We start from the raw sequence: 25,610 nt of genomic DNA, 5'->3' as shown, positions 1-25,610 counted from the left end.
ATTTTTTATTAAAAATTACTCACCTTATGCCTATATAAGGATAGGGTATCCACTTCAATAGAAGTCTTGCACACAATTTTCTACACAGTGAATACTTAGGCAGTGATGACACAAAAAAGTCTCGTAAAGTTATTGCCATACAGTTACTGTATTTTACATGAAGACACATACACAATAGATACATTTATTAATTATATGGCATGATGATTATTTACTATTCCTTTATTGGAAGTGGATCATCAGAAAGGTCTTCATCCTCATTTTCACATCCATTGTGCTGAGGAAGAGAGTTCAGTCCTGTTGTCTCAGGAATGGCAGAGGTGGAATAGGTGAAAGAAGTGGAAGGGTAGGCAGAAGAAGCAGGCATATTTGGTATAGTTTTACAAAAATACATTATAATTTGTCTGACTTTTACTTTTTCATTTCTATAAAAATGCTTCTATGTGTACCAATTCTTAGTTTCAGTGCCTATATCACAGAAGAGTCTATGTTGTAAAAAAAAGTCAAAACCAATCTTGAATAAGCAGAACCCTCCTACCAGATTGTCTGATGTCAGTTTGTTTTCTAGAACTGTTTCTTCTATGTCATCTTCCTCATTACGTGGCACTGGTTCAAAGGCACTCATCTCCATTGTCATTTTCATTTAATTCCTTTGGTGTGGTGTCTGTTACTGCTTGAATTTCTTCAAGATCCATATCTTTATTTTTATTTATTTATTTATTTAAACTTTTTTTTTTAATTGAGGTATAGTCATTTTACAATGTTGTGTCAAATTCAAGATCCATATCTTTAAACCCTTCATCCCCTCCCCTTCACCCTTTCCCCCCTACCCCAGCCTTTTCTGTCATATCCACAATCTCTTTCATGATTTCTTTGATCAGCTCTGTTGTAAGTACTGTGAAGTCATACACACCATCTGGACAAAATTTCTCTCCAGCAGGAATTTATTGTTTCAGGCCTGACAGCTTTTACAGCTTTTTCTGTAACAACAATGGCACCTTTAGTGGTATAATCCTGCCAGACTTTCATCATGTTCTCTCTTACGGGGTTCTCCTCAATAGCATCGACAATCCTTTCCAAAGAGTACCATGTGTAACGAGCCTTAAGGTTCCTTATGACTCTCTGATCTAGAGGGTGAATTAGAAACATTGTGTTGGGGGCAAGTAGACCACTTCAGCACCTTCAGTGTTGAACTCATGGGGTTCTGGGTGGCCAGGGGTATTGTTTAATATCAAAAGAACTTTAAAAGTGAGACCCTTACTGGCAAGGTACTTCCTGACTTCAGGGACAAAGCATCAATGGAACCAGTGGAGAAAAAGGGTTCTTGTTCATGCCTTTCTGTTGTACAGCCAAAAGACTGGTAGCTGGTATTTACGTTTTCTCTTTAAGGCTAGGGGTTAGTAGCTTTATAGATAAGAACCGTTTTGATCATAAACCCAACTGCATTTGCACAAAAAGTATAGTTAGCCTATTCCATCCTGCCTTACTAGCTTGCTTACTTGCTTCCCCCTTACCAATAATGTCCTTTGTGGCAGTTTTTTTTTCCCAAATAGGGCACTTGCATCACTGTTCAGTTAGATATCTTTTCTCCTCAATGATTTTCTTAGTGGAGAGTGGGAACTTATCTCCCTCTTGGTCAGCAGAATCTGCTTCTCCTGTTATCTTGACATAGTTTAAACCAAACCCTGTTTCTGAAATTATCAGAACATCCTTTGCCGGTATTAAATTCTCCAGCTTTGTATCTTTTACCTTCCTTTCTCTTTACATTTTCATTTAATGACTCTGCCTTTTCTTGACTTAGAGCTGTAGGTTTGCCTTTTGTAAAACAGTTCTGCACCCACATAAAAGCTGCATTTTCAATATGAAATTAAAAGGTATTTCACAAAATACAAGGTTTTTGTGCCTGCTGATATAGCTACAATGATGTCTTCACAAAGTTTCTTTTCTTTTTTTTTACAATGGTCCTTGTACTGGATTTATTTATTTTGAAATGGCAGGCAACCACAGCTGCAGACCTCAATCCATAGTACATGGTGACTATGCATGCAACGCAACTTTTTCTTGGAATGTCATGAGTTTTCTCTGCTTCTTGAGAGTTCTTCCAGCATCACTTTGTGTGGGTCTCATGGTGTTATTCGAGGTTTATGATATTGTATTAAACATGGTGAAAAATATGCAAGAACAGTGAAAGTTCACTTTTTTTAATTGAATGGAGGATTCTTTAAATTCTGTAGTGCTTTACAGTTTTCAAAAGTTTCACACACATGATTTCATATAATCCCATAATAACCCTTTTTTTCTTAAATCCTGTATCCCTATATATTGCCCTTACCAAATTCCCTTCCCCACTGGTAACTACTACTTTGTTCTCTGTATCTGTGAGTCAGAAGTTTGTTCTGCATCTATTGAGATTCATCATATGGTTTTTATTCTTCAATTCGTTAATGTTGTGTGTCAATTGACTGATGTATACATACTGAAAAATCCTTCCATCCCTGGTATAAATCCCACTTGATCATGGTATATGATCCTTTTAATGTATTGTTGGATTCATTTTGCTAATATTTTGTTGAGGAATTTGTGCATCTATATTCATGAGTGATATTGGCCTCTAATTTTCCTTCTTATGTGATATCTTTGTCTGGTTTTGGTATCAGGGTGATGCTGGACTCATTTATGAGTTTGGAAATGTTCTTTTCTCTGCAATTTTTTGGAATAATTTGAGAAGGATAGGTATTAACTCTTCTCTAAATGTTTGATAGAATTTACCTATGGAGCCATCTAGTCCTGGACTTTTGTTTGTTAGGAGTTTTTAATTACTGCTTCAGTTTTACTGCTGGTAATTGGTATGTTCATATTTTCTGTTTCTTCCTGATTCAATCTTGGGAGATTGTACCTATCTAAGAATTTGAGCATTTCTTCTAGGTTGTCCATTTTATTTTATAGTTGCTCATAGTAGTCTCTTATGATCCTTTGTATTTTTGTGGTGATGATTGTAACTTCTCCTTTTTCATTTCTGATTTTATTGATTTGAACCTTGTCCCCTTTTTTTTCTTCATGAGTCTGGCTAAAAGTTTATCAGTTTTGTTTATCTTTTCAAAGAACCAGCTTTTAATTTCATTGATCTTTTCTGTTGCTGTTTTAGTCTCTATTTCATTTATTTCTGCTATGATCTTTATGATCTCTTTCCTTCTACTAACTTTGGGTTTTGTTTGTTCTTCTTTCTCTAATTGCTTTAGGTGTAAGATTAGGTTAAATAACTTTACACTGAGATTTTTCTTGCTTCCTGAGATAAGCTTGTATCGCTATAAACTTCCTCTTAGAACTACCTTTGCTGTGTCCCCTAGGTTTTGGAGGATTGTGTTTTCATTTTCATTTGTCTTAGGTATTTTTGATTTCCTCTTTGATTTCTTCAGTGATCCATTGGTTGTTTAGTAGCAAGCATATTGTTTAGCCTCCACATGTTTGTGGCTCTTTGCAGTTTTTTTTAATCTTGTAGTCTCATAGTATTGTGGTTGGTTTTCCAGTCGTACTTGATATAATTTCGGTTTTCTTAAATTTACAAAGGCTTGTTTTGTGCCCCAGCATGTGATCAATCTATCCTGGAGAATATTCCAGGTGCACTTGAAAAGAATGTGTTTTCTGAGCTTTTGGATGGATTTGTCAATTAAGTCCATGTGGTCTGATGTGTCATTTAAGGCCAGTGTTTCCTTACTGATTTTCTGTATTGATGATCTATTCATTGATGTAAGTGGTGTGTTAAAGACCCCTACTATTATTGTTTTACTGTCAATTTCTACTTTTATGTCCATTAATATTTGCCTTATATATTTAGGTGCTTCTCTGTTGGGTGTGTATATGTTTACTTCTTGGATTGATCCCTGGATCATTATGTCGTGTCTTTCTTTACTTTAAAGTCTATTTTATCTAATAACAAGTATTGCTACTCTAGCTTTCTTTTGATTTCCATTTGCATGAAATACCTTTTTTCATCCCCTCACTTTCAATCTGTTTTTGTGTCTCTAGATCTGAGGTGACTCTCTTGTAGGCAGCATATATTCATGTCTGATTTCTGCGTCCATTCAGCCACTCTATGTCTTTTTGTTGGAGCATTTGGTTCATTTATATTTAAGGTAATTATCGATATGTATGTTCTTAGTGCCATTTTATTGAGGTCTTTTTTTTTCCTTTCTTCTTTTGTTCTCTTCTCTTATGATCTGATGTCTATCTTTAGTGTTACATTTGGATTCCCTTTTCTTTTGTGTGTATACCTATTACAGATTTTTGATTTGTGGTTACCATGAGATTTTTGTACAGCAGTCTATATATATATATATATATCTGTGATTGTTTTAAGTTGCTGATCTCTTAATTTCAAATGCATTTGTTAAACCTTGCATTTGTACTCTCCTCCCATGACAGTTACAGGTTTTGATATCATATTTTACGTTAAATTGATTTGTGTATCCCTTACCTGCTTATTGGGAATATAGATGATTTTACTACTTTTGTCTTTTAATCTCCCTTCTAGCTTTGTGTGGATGATTTCCTGCCTTTACTGTCTGTTTGCCTTTACCAGTGAGCTTTTTCATTTTGTAATTTTCATGTTTCTAGTTGTCGTCTTTTCTTTTTTCGTCTAAATAAGTTCCTTTAACATTTGTGGTGGTGCTAAATTCTTTCAGAGTTTGCTTGTCTGTTAAGCTTTTGATCTCACTATCAACTCTGAAGGAGAGCCTTGCTAGGTAGAGTTCTTGGTTGTATGTTTTTCTTCTTAATCACCTTATGTCTGTCATGCCGCTCCCTTCTGGTCTGCTGAATTTCTGCTGAAAAATCAACTGATAGCCTTATGGGAGTTTTGCTGTATGTTATTTGTAGCTTTTAATATCCTCTCTTTATCTTTAATTGTTGTTATTTTGATTACAGTGTGTCTTAGTGTGTTCCTCTTTGAATTAATCTTGTATGGGATTCTCTGAGCTTCCTGGACTTGGGTGACTGTTTCCTTTCCCAGGTTAGGGAACTTTTCAGCTATTAAATTTTCAAATATGTTATCTGGCCCTTTTTCTTTCTTTTTTCCCTCTGGGACTCCTATTATGTGAACATTAGTGCGCTTGATGTTGTCCTAGAGGTCTCAAACTGTCCTCATTTCTTTTCCTTCTTTTTTCTTTTTTCTATTCAGCATCAGTGATTTTCACTACTCTGTCTTCTGGCTCACTGATCCATTCCTCTGTATCGTTTCTTCTACTAATTGATTTCTTCTAGTGTATTTTTTATTTCTATTATTATATTCTACATCTCTGTTTGTTCTTTATATTTCCTAACTCTTTCTTGAAAAATTCTAACTTCTCATTCTGTGCATCCTTTCTTCTCCAGAGTTCTTTGATCATCTTTATGATCTTTATTCTGAACTCTTTCTCGAGTAGATTGCCTATCTCCAGTTCACTTAGTTTGTCTTCTGTGGTTTTATCTCGTTCCTTTGTCTGGCGTATGTTCCTCGACCTTGGGGAAGGGGCCCTGTAATAGTCTTATGCATCCCTACAGTAACTCCCCTCTCGTCACCCAAGCTATATGCTCTAGGGATACCCTCTAAGAGGGCTATGAGGATCCCTATGTTGTGGCAGACTATGTGGGTGTCAGGTAGGCTTGATTGGCCCTAGCCCAGTTGGTTGCCAGGCCCTGCCTTGTGCGGATCTTGCTGGCTGCTAGTTAGTGGGGTGTGGTCATGAAGTTACTGACTGCAGAAACTTGGGGGCCCTGGGACTAGTGTTGGTTCACTGGTGGGAGGAGTCAGGGTCCAGAACACTCTGGTCTGTTGCTTCCCTATTGGTAGGTGAAGCCAGGTCCTGGGGTTAGTGAGGGACGACTGACAGACAGAGTCAGGTCCTGGAGTCTGGCTGCAGGGCCTAAGGATTCCAAACCTTGTTTCAGATCATTGGAGGGTGTGTGTGTTTGTGTTTGGAGGCAGGGGTAGTTCCCGACACAGTTGGTTATGGGGTCCAGGTTGTCCCAAAGCTTGTGTTGGCCTGCTGTTGGACCAGGCCAAGGCTCAGCTTGTCCTGGGGTAGGGTCTGGCCTGCTGTAGGCAGGCTGTGAGTTTGTGGTTTCCTTCCATCTGGTATCTGTCTGTTACTTAGTGAGGCTCATGCAGGATTCCTGGAGGGCAAGTCAGTACCTTCCCTCTGCTGGCCAGAGCTAGTTCTTGGCCCTCTGGTGGGCAGGGCTGTGTGTAGAGGACTGTCTAGGGGTGGCTGTAGGATCAGGAAATCTTTAGGCAGCCTATCTGCTGATGGATGGGGCTGTATCTTCAGCCAGTTAGTTTGGCCTGAGAAGTCCCAGCACTGATGCCTTCAGGCTTTTGGATAGGGCCAGGTCTTGGCACTGATGAGCTAGAGGAAGGATCCCACACAATGGTACCCACTAGCAGCAGTGTTCATGGGACAGAATGAGCTTACAAATATGGCTACTGCTGGTGTCTGTGTCCTCAGGGTGAACCACAGTTGCTCCCCACCTCTTCAGGAGACTTTCCAAGACCAGCAGGTAAGTCAGGCCCAGGCTCCTATAAAATTACTGGTTTGGCCCTGGGTCTCAGTATGTGTGAGATTTTGTGTGTGCCCTTAAGGGTAAAGCCTCTATACCCTGTAGTCCATTGGGAATTCCAAAATTGAGCCCTGTTGGCCTTGAGTATCACATGCTCTGGGGGCTCATCTTCCCAGTACAGGAGTTCAGGCCTGGGGAGCCTGACATGGAGCTCAGAACTCTTACTCCTTTGGGCAAACCCCTGCACTTATATAATATTCTCCAGTTTGCCCACCCTAGAGTATGGGACTTAATCATATTACAAATCCACCCTTCTTACCCTCCTGTTATGGTTCCTTCTTTATGTCTTTAGTTGTAGAAATCTTTTCTGTTAGGTTTCAGACTTTTTTCATAGATGGTTGTTCTGCAGATATTTGTGGTTTTGGGGTGCTCTTGAGAGGAGGTGAACTCAGGATCTTTCTACTCTGCCATCTTGGCCCCTGGTCAGGAGATGTACTGCAATACACAGTTTATTAAAGAAATGCACTGCTCACGTGGATATGATTGGTGTCACACAGCATTTTAAGCACATACTCACTATAATAGGAATAGGAAGTTACTATGACTGTAATATAGTTTGTACTATACGTAATTTTATGCAGTTATGATTTAATATTGCATCTTTACATTTGTTTACATTTCTCCCAACTGCAAATGATGCCATGTGACAGTCTGTAAGTGTTTATATAGGTAAGTTTTGATATATTTTAACCTTTTTATAATAGATTTATGTGTATTTCATGGTAGTAATAATATAAATAGTATCTATATTATTTTATGCATTCCTAACATATCATTTTCTTAATTTTTTTGATATATAGGCTATATGGTTTGCAAGTTTCTTCAAATTTTCGCAAATCTTCTAAAAATTTTCAATTATTTATTGAAAAAATTGTGTATGAGTGGACTCACACAGTTCAAGCCCATGTTGTTCAGAGGTCAACTGTATTCACTTAGTGCCTTTAATTCTTATCTGTGTTACGGTATTGCTTTGCTCACAATTATAGAGATTTTCTGTATTATGTTCTTTTTTAATGACTAATTACAATTTGTAGCTTTTTTCTCATCTTATTTTGAATTATGTATGCTTCTGTGAATTTATTTAAACTTAAGTGTAGAATTTTTCATTTGTTTATTCATTTGAGCATTTATTAGTCATAATACTAAAAATACTAAGACTGTAACAATGGTTAAATAGCATGCAAACTGAGAAAATATAAATAAATGCCAAAATGTTGTAAAGGAAAGGTGAAATTTTCTCCAGTCCCAAATTAAAGTCTTTAAACTTTTTTTGATCGTACATCCCATCAATAAAACACTTTTCAGCCTGTAGTCGTAATAGGGAAAACTTATCATAAGGCTAATTTTATACGTAAAATTCTTCTCTTCTCATCTCCATCTTTCCTATACTTTTTCCCAACATGCTAGTTAGAGTTCTTATTTTGTAGGAACAGTGCTTAAGAAGTAGCTTCTTGGTGATTGTTCCAGACTTCTTAGTTCTGAACTAAGTCCATTCCCTAAACACCTAATAAATAAAAATAGGTAAAGATTTTGTTTTCCTTTGATTTTTGGTGATCAGTTGACTGCGTGTGTAGTTCTTGTTTATTATAGAATAGTTTGAAGTTTGAAATAATAGTTTATTATAGAATTAAATGCACATATTCCTAGGTTATTTCTTGTCAGATCTTACTAGATCATCATCATGGCTTTAACTTTTTTATAGTGGTCTAAGAAGAGCTTGTGCAAGAAGTGTCATTGCCACCATTTCTTATTATTCACTTGTGATTACATATTCAGATTTTTGTTTTTGTGTCTGTTTTCTCTAGAAACCTATGCATTTCCATTTTGTGAATAGTTAAATAATGTAAATCATAAATTCATTGCAGTGTCTTAAGTAACTTACAAAATGAACAAACCAGTGAAGAGTTCCATTTATCAGTCCCTTAAAGCATATAACTCTTCTTATTCTCCTAGATACCTCAAATACTATCTGTGACACAAAATAGTCTGAAATTATGTACCTAGTGAGGACATACCAAACTTATTCTGTGTACTTAATATTTGTAATAATTTATTTCTTATTTTTAGATAAAAGTAAAGAGAAGTTCTAATACTTTCTTGCAATACACCACTCAGTTTGTGTTATCTGTATCACTTTGGAGACTGTTCCAAATTGAGGAAGGTAAACAAGATATTAAAGGAAGCAAAATTCAAAATGAGAAGTGCCAAGACAAAGGAGTAATTGTGTAGAAAACTAATGAAGACTCAAGAAATTGTAACCAATTTATAATGTGAAAAGGTGTAAAACAGGAAATAACATTACCACCAAATTTTGCAGTGTAAATATATTGGAGACAAGAGGAAACATGTTGAAAAATAATAGTAGCAAATACATACAGCTACATAGTATGTGCTAGGCACTGTTGTAAGTCCTGTACATATAATTCTCACAGTGTTCTTATGAGATAGGTCTTTTATATTATTATTATCTCCTTTTCACAGATGAGAAAATTGAGGCAAAGAGGGTTAAGAAACTTGCCTGAGATCACACAGTCAGTAAATGACAAAGCTAGGAATTGAACCCAGATCATATAGCGCCTAAGTTCACACTCATAGGCACTACTGTATTGTGCCTAGAATATAACTCTAAATGTATAATCTGAAATAGCTAAGGAAGGGTGTTCAAGTAACAGTTGTGCTTTTTCCACTTGGACACCTTCAGTTATATAATAAATTTTTGGTGGTGGTTATTATCAGTGTCTTAGGACTGGCTGAATGAGTTATGGGATTAAACTAGTATTTTTTAAAGGACCAGTTACATTCAATTGATTAATATTAAATCTTTTTAGATTGTGTTTGCTGAGGTGTTCACTTTTATTAGGAGAAATGCTTAAATAAGATACTCATAAACCAAAGTCTGACTGAACAGTAACATTTATATCAGTGGAGGGTAGATTAAATGCCCATCTGGATTAGTCATGATCAGCTATATATTGAGTTTATAATTACTTTATGGTAATTTTAAGAATTTATCATTCAGTTTTAAAACATACCTACAAAACATAATTTTATTGTGATACAAATGATGTACATTTATTGTAGGTATAACTTTTAATTTTAACAAGTGTTAAATAGATGAACTGTTTGGTATTTCAAACTTATATGAGATTAATTTCTTTCTGTTTTTGTTATGTATACATTTATTGAACTTAATATATGTCTAACTTTTAGTTAGGAGCTATATATTTAGAGATCAACAAAATTATAGCTCTAGACAGTGAGTTCACGTTCTGAATGGGAAGAGCTTTGTAAACTAATAGCAGTAGTACCTTGACAAGTTCAATAGTTAAGAAATATAAGACCCAATGAGAACCCAAAAGATGAGTTAATTATCTGAGATATGAGAGCTTCACATAATATTTAGCTCTAAAACTAGACTTTCAAAGATAAATATAAAGTTCACAGAAAAACCAGGAAGGAGCTTACAGAGACAATGGAGTTTAGGATGTATAAGAGGAAACAGTGAGAGAGACTTAAACTGGAGAGAGCGAAAATATAGAAAGCCTTATAGACTAGAAATAGGAGATTTGATTTAATACTAATAAATAAGCCATCCTCAAAACATTGTTGTGCTCCTAAGCATACCAGACAGCATCCTAGATAAATGCTGGAGATAGAGATGATTAAGATTATACTAACATTTTTGTTGTGTTGACTTGTAGAGTTGTTCTTTCTAAATGTACTTTTACATTGTTTCTTTCTTGGCATATGTATCTCTGTGGGTCAAACGAATTTCCTAATACTTTAAAAGTGTAAGGTTTTGCCAAAGTTGGAAGCGTTAGTTTGGACTTAATTAGCATGGGTCTGATAGTAAAGAGCAATTTCTCTTTAATTACATTATGGCAGTCAGCCAAAATAATCTGTCTAAATAATCTTTATGGGGTTTTTTTTGTTGTTTTTAAGTGCACAGTAGAACTTAAAAATGAAAGTTCAAGGGATATATTTAATGATAAATTTTATTTAAGCCACTAAGGGTTTTGTTTCATATAAATGTTTTCTACAGAATCTTTTCAAGGATGAGAAATACACCCTTTTCTTTGTTCCCCTGGCACAAAGTTATTATGCATTCTGACTGTCTGAGGAAAAATTAAAATGAAGAACTCTGCTAATCACTGTGATATGTAAACTCACATGTGTGATTTTTACATCCTAAACACTGACTACAACATTGTGATAATTTTGATAATGCTGCTCCAGAATTTGAAATTTCTTCTGGTGATTTTAGGAACTTGATATTCTCAAAAATGTTACTGTGGATTGTTTCAGTCACTTTTTAGTGCACCCATTTAAAAAAAAAAAAGTATGTTATTTGTTACACACGAAGAATCTATGTAACATGTGTAAGAAATGTAAATCTCCCACCCCCAACTTAAGAACTGAAATATTACTAATAATACTGAAATACCTATGTGCCTCCATTCTCCCATTCCATTGCTTCTCCTCAGAGGTAATTAATATCTTGATTTTTGTAAGCATTTTTTTCTTATAAACTCACTGATAGATCATTTACCTCTCTTCTTGAAATGTTTGTGAAGATTCATGGATGAGAGTAGAGGCCAGACATTTGGTGGCACTTCTGTAACTTGTTGTAACTTGTTGATGTCATTTTTAGAGTAGGACATATTTAAAAGGAATGATATTGGTATTTCCATTGCTTTTTGACTTTATATATTTTCCTAATTTCTGTCTGTGGCTAAGGAAACACAAGTTGTCAAAATTTATGATTGATTAAGGAGAGAAATATCTATAGGAATCATTTAGAAAAGCTTACCATTATTTTAGGCTCATTTTGACAGTATCATTTTTATGATGATTCATTAATTTGATCAAGAAATATTTGAGTGTCTGTTAATTATTCCAAGCATGAAGAACGTACCACTTAATATACCAAGCTAAAATCCCAGTCCTCATGGAATTTACATTTTATTTGAGGGAAAATCCAGTGAATAACATACATAGGCAAAATATCATGGTATGGCAAATGATGGTAAATGCTGTGAAAAATAGAAAAGAGTGAAGAGATTGAGAGAGGAAGGATTGTTTTAAATAGAATGATCTGGAAAACCCTCCAAGAATGTGACTTTATGTAAATTCTTGAAGAAGGTGATGGAGCAACCTTATATATATATATATATAGGCAGAAGAGAAAACAGCAAGGACAAATGGCCCCTAGGAAGAAGTGTACCTGGCATATTAGAGAGACAACAAAGAAGCCAATATGACAAAAGCGCACTGATTTATATATTGAATTTGATTGTTGTGTTTTCAGGACTTTTTCAAAACATAAGAGTTCCCATACTATTTTTTGTTTGCATGACATTAACTTTTAGTTGTCTTAAAAAAAAAAACACTCTATATTTTTATTTATCTGGGGTTTTTTTCCTCTCATGTTATCATTTAACTTATTCCTTTATCTTCTATATTTTGTAACTGAAAATTAGATATAATTCCTTTATTAGATTACATTTACATTTTTTGGCAAGATAATGTCATATGTGCTGCATACTTAATGTTGTGTCATAGTAGGTAGCTCATAATATCAGGTTGTCCACTTGTTAGTGATGCTAAGATTGGTCACTTGTTTAAGGTGATGACCTTTGAATCTTTTTGTAAAACTATTTCCCTTTGCAAGTCTGAAATAATTTGGCACTTTGTTAACATTCTGCTTATGCCAACTGGCCACTTAATGGTTTTAGTATCAATTGATGATTTTGTTCCTGAAATTTTGTATTTATTTTGAATGTAGATGCTAGTGTGGCCTGAAGTCTGGAAATAGGATATTCTATATCATTTATGAATTAAAGGGCATCAGTCTCTTCTTATGAGACATACTAATTAGGCATTCCTAAACAAGAGTTATGCTTTCTACAGGAGTCAGAGGTAAAGAATTCTTTGTTTCCTGATGTGAATAAACCCACTGAGAAGACCACACCAGAAACAGAAGTCATTTTTGTCTAATCAGTCACTTACTTCTGTAGATTTTATTTCTTTAATAGTTGAATACCACATCCCTCCCATTTTGTTTATTGTTTCTATCTTAGTCTAAACTCTTTCTGCCATCACCCTTTTGTTTTTGGATCTGTTGCAGTGGTATGTCACCTTTGCTCCATTTCCTTCACCTTTTCCTCTGACTGTTTTCCACACTGGAACCAGAAATATTTTTTAAAGCTTATCTGTTGATGAAAATCCTTCATTGGCCACCCATTGAGTTTAGCTTCCTTAGCCTTGATCCAGCCCCATCTTTCTTCTTGATTACAAACCACAGAGTTTGTTTTAGGTTGACAGACTTAAAGCAGTCGTATGGTCCCATTGTTGTAGCTTTGTTTATAGGCCTTCGTTAATGTTACAGCCTAGAATGCTGCTAACCACGTTTCCCCTACCTAATTGCTTCTGCCGAGAATTGACAATCCTTTCTAAGTACTACATACTCTTATAAAGTTACTGTCATTGTATTTAATTCCCTTACTTTTTAAAAATGTTTACACATTTAAAATAGAAGTTCTCTGGAGGATGGGGGAAATGGGGGAAAAGTTGGTCAAAGAGTATAAACTTGCACTTATAAGATAAATAAGTTCTGGAAATCTAATGTACAACATACTGATTATAATTAATAGTATGGATCACATACTTGAAACTTGCTAAAAGAATAGATATTAAATGTTCTCACCAAAAAAAAAAAAGGAAAGAAATGAATAATGTGATGAGTTGGAGATGTTAGCTAGTGCTATGGTGGTAATCATTTTGCAATATATAAGTATATCAAATCAGCATGCTATATACCTTAAACTTATACAATGTTATATATCATCAGTAAAGCTGGAAAAAACTATGAATCAGAAACTCTTAGAAGAAAATCCTTGCTCTGCTCATCTTTGTGTGTCCAGGGACCTGATACAGTGCCAGAGCACATTTGTTGCTTAATGAATGTATGAATAGGTGAATGGGCAGATGACTGGATGGATGGATAGTTTCTCTAAAGAATTATTTGCAAATCACTGTTTTAAGCAATAGTGGTATATATCGTTGGGTAAATCTGTTGAAATTAGGTAACCAAAAGCCATGATTCACCAAGAGTTTGTAACTTTTTGTGTGATGTCCCATCAACTGGGTTAAAAGTCAAGTCTCTTGGATTTACTCTTAGAGAATGTTTTATTTCTTCAGATATCTACAGTTTGTTACCACTTTGCCTGTCCAAATACCAGATGCTAGAGGATTAGGTAGTTAGCCTGTGCTAGGTGCATGAACTCTACTTTGCAGTGGACCTTTTATAAGATTGTTGTTCTAATCGCAGTCAGAGGCTCTCAGTCTTCTCATTTTTGTTGTTGGCTCTTGTCCCTGAAGCTTGACACCCTTACCCTCCCCCACCCCCAAGTCATTGTCCCCAAAATTTCTAAAATAGACTTTTCCAGTAGTTTCTTGCTCTCTGTTTCAGAGCAGAACCCCAGTTTTCCTCCCTTAGAAGAGTATTCACTAGACAACACTTCTGTCCTCCAAGGTTACTGGAGTAAGCCAGGTGAAGCTCCATTGTAAAGTACAGAATACATGAAAAAAAATTTTTTAAGTTATTTTTTTGGAGGAGTGGGAGAGAGGGAATTAGGTTTTTATTTATTTTTAGAGGAGGTACTGAGGATTGAACCCAGGGCCTTGGCAATGCTAAGCATGCGCTCTACCACTTGAGTTATACCCTCCCCTCCTTTTTAAACATTTTTAAATTTTTGTTTTGAGGAGAGGTAATTGGGTTTATTTATTTTTTAATGGAGATACTAGGAATTAAACCCAGGACCCGATGCATGCTAGGCATGCACTCTGCCACTGAGCTATACCTTCCTCCTGAGAATACCTGGATTTTATAATTCGAGAATCAAGACCGTGTAGCTCTATGACCTAAGACAAGTTCTTAAAAACATATTTTTTCTAATCTTTATACATACCAAGATTCACCACAGTGTCTGGATAATACAAGATTATATATGTGAAAAATATATACCATACGAATGCTAGCCATATTATGTTCTAGTTTGCTGTATGGAGATTTCTCCCCTTTTATTCACCTGAACTTAGAGGAATTGCTTTCTTACATATTTCTGCCTAATATTCTACCTACCCTGAGCTTCTTTATGCTTTTCTATACCTGTTTTTTATTTAATATGGTTTACCTTTTTATTAAGTTATCAATTAATTCCTTGTGCAAAACATTCTAATTAGACTGCCCTTAAAGAACCTAAACATCAGTTGTAGATAAGGCATTTAGGCTACTTGATTATTGTCTTCATTTTATTACCGTATTTCATTTACTTAGCTATCTTGAAAAAAGAAATCACTGCTTTTTGAAGCAAGCTGGTTTTCAGTACTCTACTGCCCATCATTAATTGAACAATCCTTTTTACTTGGCATGTATAAGTGTGTATAACAGAGAGAAATTTATAACTAATATTAGAGTAAAGCAAGAAACTGTCTTTTCTATGGGAGATATGGGAGATCTTCCTTTTCCCATGTTTCTCCTTTTAATCACAATATTTGCACATGATATAAAAATTAATAGGGTAAAACTGTATACTTTTTCAGACTAGTTAGGAATTGAGCTAGGTTTGTGTTCTATCGTTGCTATCATTACTTTCAGTATACCACGGGTTTCAGATTTCTCCAGTGGTAGGCCACTGTTGCCTTGTGCTTAGGATACCAGAGGTTTTTGCTCAGTATTTGTGCTACACCCTCAGCTTTCAGCTCTCTGCACCCTGTGCCAGAGAGCACAGCTACTCTATACTTTTGCCCCTTCCCCTAAGCATAGAGTGGTGTGGCTTTTTGCCTTGTGCTGTGATGAGGGCATGGGGATTCTCTTTTGTTCTAGCCCTGCCAAAATCTTAAGCATTCCTGCTGGGCCTGAAGCTACTTAAGGGCCTTCTAAGCTTTCCTGGCCCTCTTTCCCATAGCAGCTAAACTTTGCCTGATCTGTGGTTGGCTGTGAGTGGGACTTTCCTGTCCCTCTCCTAATGCTAGCCGACTTCTGTTGTTACTGGTATAGAATTCAGGGTCCAGGACAGTGTTGTGTTTCCTTCTCCCACAGGTAGAAGATTTTTTTCTTGACCCTTCTTCTAGCTGTGGTGGGTCTTTGCCATGCCATGGTGGTGACTCAGTTTGCTGACCCTCCCCCATCAAATTAAGGCTTCTGGCTTGTAGGAGAGAAGAATCTGGAGAAGTGCTTGTAGGAGAGGAAGGTCTAGAGAAGTGAGCTGTGCTTCTTTCCTTTCCCTCAGCAACTGAGGATCATCGCCTGTAGGCCTGTATCAAGAGAGGTTCTCTCTTTTCTGCTGCCTCAGGCTTTGTTTTAAGTACCTGATTGAAACCTGTGGTGAACTGAAAAAAGAGCTTTGGAGTGAGTGCAAATTCTTTGTTATTCAACACTGACAAATTAGCCCACATTTGGTCGTTGACAGTTTGTTAACATTTTGCCTGATTTCTTACCATTTTTATGGTGGTGTGCCTTTTCTTCTTAGGCTCTGCCACAGATGATAGAGTTTGTATGTCTCATCTTTTCTTGGAAGGTTTAGTTATTTCAGCTCAAGGTGGGCTCAAGAAAAGCATTGATATTTTTTATGCTGATTCAGCTTACTCTCATTATTTGCAGCCTTCTATGTTCTAAGTAGAAGCCAAACCCTGTTGTTACTCTTTTGACTTTGCTTTTAGTGTGTTTTTTAATACAAAAAATTGCTTTTATAATGGTTGATTTTGTTGGTCTTTTATGACTTCTGACTTTTTAAAATTGTGTTTAGAAAAAGACTTCTCCAGTCTGAGAATATTCTCCCATGTTGTCTGCTATTTCTTTTTTGGTTGAGTATTTTTTTAAGTGTTTTGATTTCATTAGGAATTTGTTTTGTTGCAAGGTACAATACTTACCTGATTTTTTTTTTTTGTAATGAACACCTAGTTGTACCAAAGTTATTTACTGAATAATTCATCTTTCCCCACTTCTCATAATTCTGCTATAACAGGAAGAGATTTGTCTGTAAGTAAGAGAAAATCTGACCAACAGTGTCTTAAATTCACAGGAATTTATTTGTGTCGCACGAAATAAATCTGAAAGTAGACAGAACTAACATGGTTGGTATGCACCTCAACAGAGCAAAGACCTAGAGTTTTGCCATTCTTCTCTCTACCATTCTTTATCTTCATACTGTCCCCTGATGTTCACAGACTGGCTGTTGAACATACGGCACCACATGTGAGTTCCAAATCAGTGAAACAGGAAAGGGCACAAGGTTGAAGCAGTCATACTAGCCTAGTTTGTCCATTTTAAAAGGCTGTTTCCAGAAACCTCATCTAGGAAATTACATGTTTTTTCTCAGATATGTCTTACACGTTATTTTCTGGGCTACTAGTGTATCTCTTAGCAGTGACCATCCTTTCTGTCAATTCATCAGCTGAGTTTTTGAAGAAATAAAATATTTCAGATATATGCAGCCCCATGTTCATTGCAGCATTATTTATAATAGCCAAATATTGAAACAACCTAAGTGTCCATCAGTGGATGAATGGTTAAAGAAAATGTGGTATGTGTACACACACACACACACACACACACACACACACGAATATTACTCAGTCATGAAAAAAGAAGGAAACCTTACCATTTGTGACAATATAGATGGACCTTGAGGACATTACACTAAGTGAAATAAGTCAGAGAAGGACAAATACTGTTTGACCTCACTTATATGTGAAATCAAAAAAATAACAACTCAAAAAAGACACTGAACTCATAGATACAGGGAACAGATTAGTAGTTGCCAGGGGTGAGGTTGTGCAAAATGGGTTAAGGGATTCAAAAGGTACAAACTTTAAAGTTATAAAATACATTAAGTCCTGGGGATGTAAAGCATGGTGACTATAGTTAATAATACTGTATTGCATATTTAAAAGTTGCCAAGAGAGTAGATATTAAGGAAGATCTTAAGAAAAACAAAAAATTTTGCAACTGTTTATGGTGACAGATGTTAACTATACTTATTGTTGTGATTATTTTGTAATATATACAAATATCAAATCATTGTATTGTATACCTGGAACTAACATTATATGTGAATTATAGCCCAAAAAATCTAATGCATGTATTTCTATATGTGTATATACATATATATATATTATATATGAATTATACTTCAAAAAATCTTAAACAATATATATATATCAGTTCCATAGAGTTTTGTTTTGCTTTATGGAACATTTCGATCTTTGAATTATACTTTTTTTTTTTTAATTTAGGTTTTCCTAAGTATTGATTTGGGGGGGGGGTGCTTTTTTTCCTCTTGCTTGCTGTTGGGCCTGTTTAGATAGATTATTTTCTTTGTAGTCTCCTTGGGGCCCAGGTCTGGTTGTGAACACTAAGTGGCTACATCTCATAGTTGGTATAAAGCAAGAGAAGCTCTACCCTAGTGGGCTTTTGTGACATAGAAGCAGCAGGCAGCCTTCAAAGATACCTTTGAAAAGCATCTCAACTCTCCAGTCTGCTACCCTCTTCAGTCTACACCCCACCCCTCAACACACACACACCCAGTCTCAAGAGCTGGGAAGATTCAGTGAACCCTTTTAGTTCTCTTTTGATTCCTTTAGGGCTTAGTAACCTACATAACATTGATGTAGCACCAACATTAACTTTCTTTGGAGGTATCTGACTGAGTGCCAAGCTCTTCCATATCTCTGCTTTCTATTTCTTGCTCTTAGGATATCTTGCTTTTCTAAGTGTCACACTTGTTTTCTTTCCTAGGACACCAGCAGAGCTCAAGAACTCATTTATAATCAATTTTACCAGCAGCAATTTGGCCCAGAAAAGACAAATAGCCACAAATTTAAAATATTCAGATAACAATGTTCGCAGAATTTCTTACTCTCTACTTTGTGAATTTTCATTTCTTTACCAAAATGTTTTAGGCTAGAATGGGAAACCTCTAACTAGCTGAGTTCAACTGTCAGTTTCATGTTTTAAACAAGATGACACAATCTGGTGATACCAGGGACCCATGTTAGGTTTTTCCTTTAAGTCTAAAGGAAAATCTATTAAAATCTATTAAGATAGATTTAATAGAAAGTTCATAGTAAAATTGGAAGAAATGGAGTTGCAGTTGGCAGATGTGAAAAGTTGGTTTTGGACTTCTTAATGAAGTGCTTATACTCTTGAAATTCTCAATTCTTAAGAAAGATGCTGTGTATCACAGTTTTCATGATTAGTTTAGTATGAATTCAGTAGCAAATAGCATTTCTAGTCTAGACTTCTTTCATTCTCTCTTTGGTTTCTACTTAAATTCTCTCAACTAGGACCCAAGTACAAGAAAACTGAAATTATTATTTTGAATGAATGGCTTAGAATAATGAATTAAATACTGGTTCTAAATAATAATTTTTGAGCACTGTAACAGTTACTTAGTTGTGGATGGTCAAAACAAACAAAAAAGAGAAAGCCATCATGAACCCCTGTAAGTCACCTTTGATTTCTGTCTACATCTACTTGGAGAAAAAGGTTTCTTTTCCAGTAGAAGGACAAAAAAAACTGATGAAACTTGATGTCACATGTCATATTTAATTTGTTCTTCCCCTCCCCCCCCCCTTTTTTAGGACAGTGGTGATTACCCCCTTACCATGCCTGGACCTCAGTGGAAAAAGTTTCGTTCTAACTTTTGTGAATTTATTGGAGTCCTGATTCGACAGTGTCAGTATAGCATAATTTATGATGAGTATATGATGGACACAGTAATCTCCCTTTTGACTGGTTTGTCAGACTCCCAGGTCAGAGCTTTTAGGCATACAAGTACCCTTGCTGGTAAGTAACCAACATTTTATTTCCTTTTCATTTAGTTTTGTTTAATATATTCTATTCTAATTAAGCTTTATTTAGATTAAATATTAATTTAAATTAATTACTATGCTCTTGAAAAATACTGTTTCTCTTCAAAATGTACATGAATGGTTTGTATTCTCTATTTAAGTAAAATGTGTGTCTATTTTGATAACTGCCATTTGGTAGTCTTGAGAATGAAAATTGAAAATTTCTGGCAAATGTTACCAAATCTCTTTCTGAATGTTTATTTTTCTATGTTTTTATTTTATAACCAAAGGAATTTTAGGTGTCCCTCAGGCCATATTCTTTGGTAAATCCAAATAATAGTTAAAATTCCAAACAAATAGTATTTTTTCCACTTAATTACATTGTTTCTTTGCTCCTTGTTATTATACATAAATGTGTAAATATTTGTTATATATATTTGAAACAATTCCATCTAATTGTAATAGGTAATTGTGACCTAGCTGGCATTCTTTCTATTAATAGTGTTTTAATAACCTAAGCATATCTAAATGTAATGTCTCTAAAATCAGTTCATTTAGGTAGGCTATAGATAATCTGAAGAACTGACAGATTATAGTTTTCACTTTTACTTTTATTTTTGAATTATTTAAACAAATTCTCAGCCAAGTATATTCATTTTCCCTTTGTTTTTCATAACAAGGTAACTTTGTTAATTTAGCCATTGTTCTAAATTTCTCAGTGATTTTAACTGTGCATACCTAAAATGACTAAGTGTCTATTTTTCCTCCTGTCATACAGAGAGAGAGGGTGAAAGAGAGGGTGAAATATATGTGTATGTTCACATACACATATATTTAAATACTTCCAGATTACATCGTTTTTAGTAGCAGTAACTGTCTATACATTCATCTTACACATTACTGTGACAAAAAAACAAGATTTAGTTTCATTAATTGCATTTCATCTTACATAAAAAGTTAAATTTCTCATTTATCCAATATATTTAAGTACATTGATTCCCAAACTTTAGCATGCATCAGAATCACCTCCATTACTTAACTGAGATGGATTGTGTGGTCTTGCTTCCAGAGTTTAACAGGTTTCTAGCTGATGCTGATGCTTGTGGGGACTGCACATTGCAAACACCTGATTTAAAATTTTGTCATTTTCTGACTTAATCTTTTGACTGAAGCCATTGTGATAATTTTATATAGAGTCATCCATACTTTTTTCTACTACTCATTTTTTTTTTCCCATTTCTTTTTCTTTCCTTGCTCAATGTGGTTAATCCATATTGGTGTCCATTATTCCCTTAGTTGCAGTTCTAATGGAACAAATACGACACACCATTTTTCTTTTGAGAGTGTCCTTTTACTCATTAGGAAAAGAGGAAGATTTCTTACTTAATTTTATCTTTTTAAAAAAGATAAAGCCACACAATTTATTGTTGAAAAAAATTCTGTATAGAACAAACATCATACACATTTTATTCTGTATTTTGAGAATTTCCTCTTCCTTATCATTAGGAGGAAAAAGAGATCTTGTACCCAGTTGTAACTTTTTGAAATGGTACTTTAAATATAACTATATATTATTTTAAAATTATCTGATATTATAATTTTTTTCTAATTTCATGACTTTTAGTGTCTTCTGCATTTTATATTTGCTTTTTTTCTTTCCTTTGTATTTTCTATATTCTTTTCATTCTCAATTTCTTCTATGTACAGTAATGCCCATTTAGCTGGTTTTCAGATGCATAGTACATGCAGTGATTTGAAATAAACTTAAACACAAGATAGAAATTGCTTCTAAATAGCCAAAATACTGCCACCAACAGTTATTTTCTACTTTCCTAATGCTGAGACAGAGCAACAAATGAATGGAGGGCAAATGTTAGATGTTGTCCTGCTGACAGAATTGTGAAATGACAATTTATAACAAAAAAGAAGTCAGAAAATTTTGCTTATAGATATCAAGATAGAGAGCAATCTGGGGCTTCTCTGCAGGGGCACGCTACCTCTCTTTAATCCAGAAAGTTGTGTGCATTCTGAATAAAATATTAAATATATGACATATACTCTAAGAACACAAAAGAAGAAATAATACAGAAATATGCAGAACACTTTGACTTTTAAAACATTTTAATTTCCTGAAAACAGACTTTAATTCATTTGCATTTGTCCTTTACCACTGTGTAAATGAAGTATTACTGTATTTTACTGACTTTGTGATGGTCCATTTCTGCTCTCCTTTCCACTGGCCCATTTTCAGTGACTTTTATTATTGTATTGTTTTCCCTATGTTTGTCTCCCTAGTAATCTGTATATGCTGATTTTATATATGCTTAATCATACTTTAATTATGGCTTTCCTCCTACTCCTTTTGAGTTGAGTAACTCTTCCCTACTTCCAGTGCCCGTCTGTATTTCTTTTCTCACAATTTACCTATGATCACGATAGCTTTTAAAACTGCCTGATAAATGCCATTTTGTTTTCACCTAAGCTCTTTTTATATCATCTAGCCTATTTGTATTTGTTAATTATTTTTCAGAATCAGAAATAAGGAAAAATGGAAGCCAGATATTATACTTATTTTTTCAAAAGCTAAAATCTATTTTTTAAGTTATTCTCAAATTTACTTCAAATGATTACTGTAATTTCTCTGTGTCTGCATTAATTATCATATCTTCCAAGGCTCAGTTTCATAAAATGTGAGACGTATCAGTCACCTACCCTTCAACAAAACACAGAGATCTTACTGAGAACATAATTCCAGGTTGGATAATAATTATCCGTCTTTTCAAGGATTATTCTGTTTTCATCTTTGTCCTTTTCTCTTATTCTCTCCCTCCTTTTTTTCCTTTATGGTATGTGTATGAGGGGTAGGTTAAAAGATAATCATTTTTATTCACTTTGCAGGAGGAGTCTTGGGGACTAGATAAAATGGGCAGGAACATTATATCCTCTGCTTCAAAGACTATGTGCATGGACAGTTACAAGGCAGTTATGGCCAGATATGATTATCGGCTTTGGAATAAAATGCTCCTTGACATTGCTTTTATCTTAGCTGAGAAGAGAGAAAATCAGGTTAGTTGTTTTGTAGGGTACAGATATGATAAGTTTTAGAGCTTCATAAGTCATCAGAGTGGTCTTACCAGTAGAACTTTTAATTTGTCTTCCAAATATCCCATTTTCTTGCCATTAATTTACTAATGTGTCCCAATTGTGTTTATGCATTGCATTTAATTGTATATTTTTGCCACATTTTTATTAAAATTAATTTTTTTATCATTTTATAGTTATTCAGGTTTGTTTATTCTCCAGTTAGGAGTAGTCTCATTTTTCCATTGGAATTAAACTGGACTTTCCTACCTTTTTTTTTTTTTTTTTTTTTGGAATTCTTTTTATCATTGAATTGAAACAGACTGGTTAGCAATTACTCTTTATATTACATTTTCCTAGTTGTTTTTCTGTACTTTTAATTGGAATTATAAAGCATACTCCCGTTTGACCTATCTTAATAAAGAAGCTTTACATTGCAATAAAGTTTTCATTAATAGTTAATCTTCAGAATTAAATGCCCTCATTTCTCTTCTAAATAGCTGTATCAGTTAGACATATTAGAACATAGTTTGTGGATTTAATTTATATAAGTATTATTTTGTCATTATTATTTTGGTGGATTTATAGCCTGAGACTGGACACATTTTCTTTCCTTGATTTCATGAAATTTTCATGAAAAGATGTTTTTCTTCCCAAGGTCAAATAGATTTTGTTTGTTTTACCACTTTAATTTTTGGTGCTATAAATTCTGCTTTCAAAATAATCTACTTTTCAGCTTTATAGTTACATTATTCTTAGGCATTTGCTTTTAAAATACATGCTAATACTTTATAAGTTGTTGATTTCAAATTTTTGTTAGATGACAATTTGCAAGATGAGTAATGTTGGTGTACTTTTTTATTTTTTTGCTGTTTTCTCACCTATATAATTTTCTGTGTTACAATGAGATTAATATTTGCTACCTCTCACTTCTAAGGTGAAAATGTTAACTTCATAAAGGAGAATTAAGAATACAAAGTTTGTATTAATAATGGCATGGTGGTTGATTCTGTTGTGTTTTTTTCTAAAGTGAATTATGGGAAAAGTATAAAATGTGCTTAAGATCATCACATGACAGTCAAGTGGCCTCATTATGCTGAGAGGCCAGTCCTTCACCACTAGTTAACAGTAGCTCACTCTCGGACTCTTGGGGAAGTAAACATTTCTTTATATTTCATTATTAACATTATTATATTGATAAGTGATTGATTTTATATTGGCATGATTTCTTGTTGATTAACAATTCCTATCAAGTCACCATCTCTGGACTTTCACTAAGAGGAACAATAAGGTATATGAAATTGCTTTGTTCCCCCATCATAGACTGAAAATCACTTTGTCTCAGTAAATTAACATCTTTTCTTTGGCTTTCAGTTGCTGAAACCGTGTAATATGGGTTCATAGAAAGGGTTCTGGGCCGAACTGTCTAAATCCATATCCCTTTTTACCTTTTACTAGTTGGGTAATTTGGATAAGTCCTTAATTTATTTGGCCTCACTTTTTTCATATGCAAAGTCGAAAGGATAATGATAGCTACCTCATTAAAAGAAATTAGGAGAGCTTGGATTAGTGCCTGACATCTAGTAAACTGCTGCCATTATTCTGTAATGATGAGAAGAGCCAATACTGTTTGCTGTGTTTCTCTTCATTCATTTTTTTTCCTCAGAGTTTATTGAACACCTACTCTGTTTTGGTAATAGAAGATATTGCAAACGTAGAAATCAAAAAAAAGAGAAATAAACATATCTTTCAAAAACTGCTAATAAGAATGCTAACAGCATGCATTTTCATTTTACTTATCTTTTGGCTCTCAGGTGTGAAATTCCATTTATTAAATTCTGCAAATATTTTATAACTCTTAACCAGATATAATATTTCTGGTTCCTATGGTTAGGACCTGAAAATTTTAGGTTAGTCTGGCATTATCAAAGATCAGACTATACAGTCTAATCTCTCTTCCTTCATTTCTTTATATTTCATTTTCCTTTTATTCATTACATTTTTTTTTACCTTTTCATTGCTTTTTATTTTGTCCATTATTATTATTATTTTTTTTTTTTTTTTTACTGTAACACCTTTGGTGTTCTCATTCCCTCTCCAAATATAACACTTTTTTCAGCTTTCTAGGATTTGTATATAGTAGACTTTTGGTGTTATCATAGGATTAATGCCCAATAATTGACCAAAGCTGCAAATACCACTATACCCTATAACTGTACACATAAAATACAGTAAACTTTTAAAATGTAGTTACTCTTTCAAATCTAAATACAGGTATCTAGAGTAGTGTTTTAAGTTTTCTAGTTAAAAAAACTATCATTTTCTTAGATTTATCTCTTTTACTTTCTGTCATCAGGTATGAAAATTAGCTTTCTTTTGGAGGCCAGTTTTTGTAAAGAAATCATGATTTTTAAAATCACTTTACAAGCATTGTATATCTTTTATGTATTAACTTGGTGACCTTGCACAAGTTCCTTAACTTCTGGGCCTCACACTTTCCCTCCTCATCTGTATAGTATTGATACAATAGTCCCATCTCATAGGTGTGAGGCTTAAATGAAATAATTCATGTTGAGAGTTTCACATATACAAGTCACTCAGTAATTGTCTGATGTTATAACTGTGACAGAATAACAAAGCTTGCTTGGTTTAGTTCTTAAAAAGGCAGAGAAATTGAGAAAAATTCTTGTATATTTTTCATTAACATCTTCATGGTGTACATTTAAACATTTTCTATATACATAAAATTACATATGTAACTTTAAAAGGATTCAGAAAAGGAGAAAAGTACAAAAACAATAGTTAGCCACAACATGTTGATATTTCCTTTAAGGTTTTTTTCTCATATACATATTTGTGAGGATTTTTTATTTTATTTTAAAATAAATGGTAGGATCAATTCTGTGGCACATATTTTCTGTACTTTTAATTTTTTTATAATCATGTTTCATATATCTGCCTCATTTCTATAATCTATATGTCATTTAAGTTATTTAACCTTTCTGCCATTGTTTGGATTCTTTGTCTTTTGTTAGATTCATTATCGTCTTTGACTTGCGTTCTTTTTTTAATTTATTGTC

At 34.2% G+C, this 25,610-nt stretch overlaps 1 protein-coding gene across 1 annotated transcript in view; it reads left to right on the top strand.

Annotated features, from left to right (window-relative positions):
• STAG1 (STAG1 cohesin complex component) overlaps nt 1–25,610 on the top strand; it is a 326,413-nt gene that overhangs the window by 178,170 nt on the left and 122,633 nt on the right. The window contains exon 7 of the mRNA XM_031440349.2: nt 19,240–19,444. Coding sequence (XP_031296209.2) covers nt 19,240–19,444 — 205 coding nt within the window. The remainder of the gene's footprint in view (nt 1–19,239; nt 19,445–25,610) is intronic.

The sequence above is a fragment of the Camelus dromedarius genome, chromosome 2 (genome assembly GCF_036321535.1).
Source record: "Camelus dromedarius isolate mCamDro1 chromosome 2, mCamDro1.pat, whole genome shotgun sequence".
NCBI lineage: Eukaryota > Metazoa > Chordata > Mammalia > Artiodactyla > Camelidae > Camelus > Camelus dromedarius.
The sequence above is the reverse complement of the archived record's forward strand: the minus strand, read 5'-3'. Positions and strand labels throughout refer to the sequence as shown.